General features: G+C 68.3%; 1 protein-coding gene across 1 annotated transcript in view; it reads left to right on the forward strand.

Annotated features, from left to right (window-relative positions):
- The first annotated feature begins 159 nt into the window (after nucleotides 1-159).
- The window catches only part of TRMT12 (tRNA methyltransferase 12 homolog (S. cerevisiae)), a 2,475-nt gene continuing 2,120 nt past the window's right edge, over nucleotides 160-514 (forward strand). The window contains exons 1-2 of the mRNA XM_010159779.1: nucleotides 160-215; nucleotides 298-465. Coding sequence (XP_010158081.1) covers nucleotides 160-215; nucleotides 298-465 — 224 coding nt within the window. The remainder of the gene's footprint in view (nucleotides 216-297; nucleotides 466-514) is intronic.

Below are 514 nucleotides of genomic sequence, written 5' to 3' on the forward strand. Positions count from 1 at the left end.
GGCATCCCCCCGGCGGGACGGTGCCAGGGACCCCCCCCGGCCCAGTCTCCCTGCTGTCCCTTGCGAGCCTGACACCCTGCGCCCGCCTGGCAGGCAGCCGTGTCCCTGCCCACCGGTGACATCCCTCTGTCCTGGGGATTGGCAGGATGGAGGCCAGGGATGTCCCCGTCCCCGCGCTGGCCACGGAGCCGCGGTTCGTTCACCCAGCGCCTCAGGTGAGCCTGTGAGGGGAATGGGAGCCCTGCGGTGGGGTGAGCCGTGGGGTTGGGGAGGGTCTGACAGTCCTTGGCCTTGCAGGGAGCTTTTGGAAGAGGAGCAGTTTCTGGATGGGCGCTACCGGCTGCAGGAGGTGCCAGGGGGCCATGTGGCCCTGCCTGTGCTGGAGGAGAAGCTCGACCAGCTACGGCTGCCCCAGGAGATGCCCTGTGCTCTGGTCTGGATCCAGGTTGGGAGAGACCCCCTGCCCTGAGCCCTGCTGTAGGACAGGGGGGTTTCAGCCCCACATGACACATTG

Source organism: Eurypyga helias, unplaced genomic scaffold, assembly GCF_000690775.1.
Source record: "Eurypyga helias isolate BGI_N326 unplaced genomic scaffold, ASM69077v1 scaffold25149, whole genome shotgun sequence".
Classification (NCBI taxonomy): Eukaryota; Metazoa; Chordata; class Aves; order Eurypygiformes; family Eurypygidae; genus Eurypyga; species Eurypyga helias.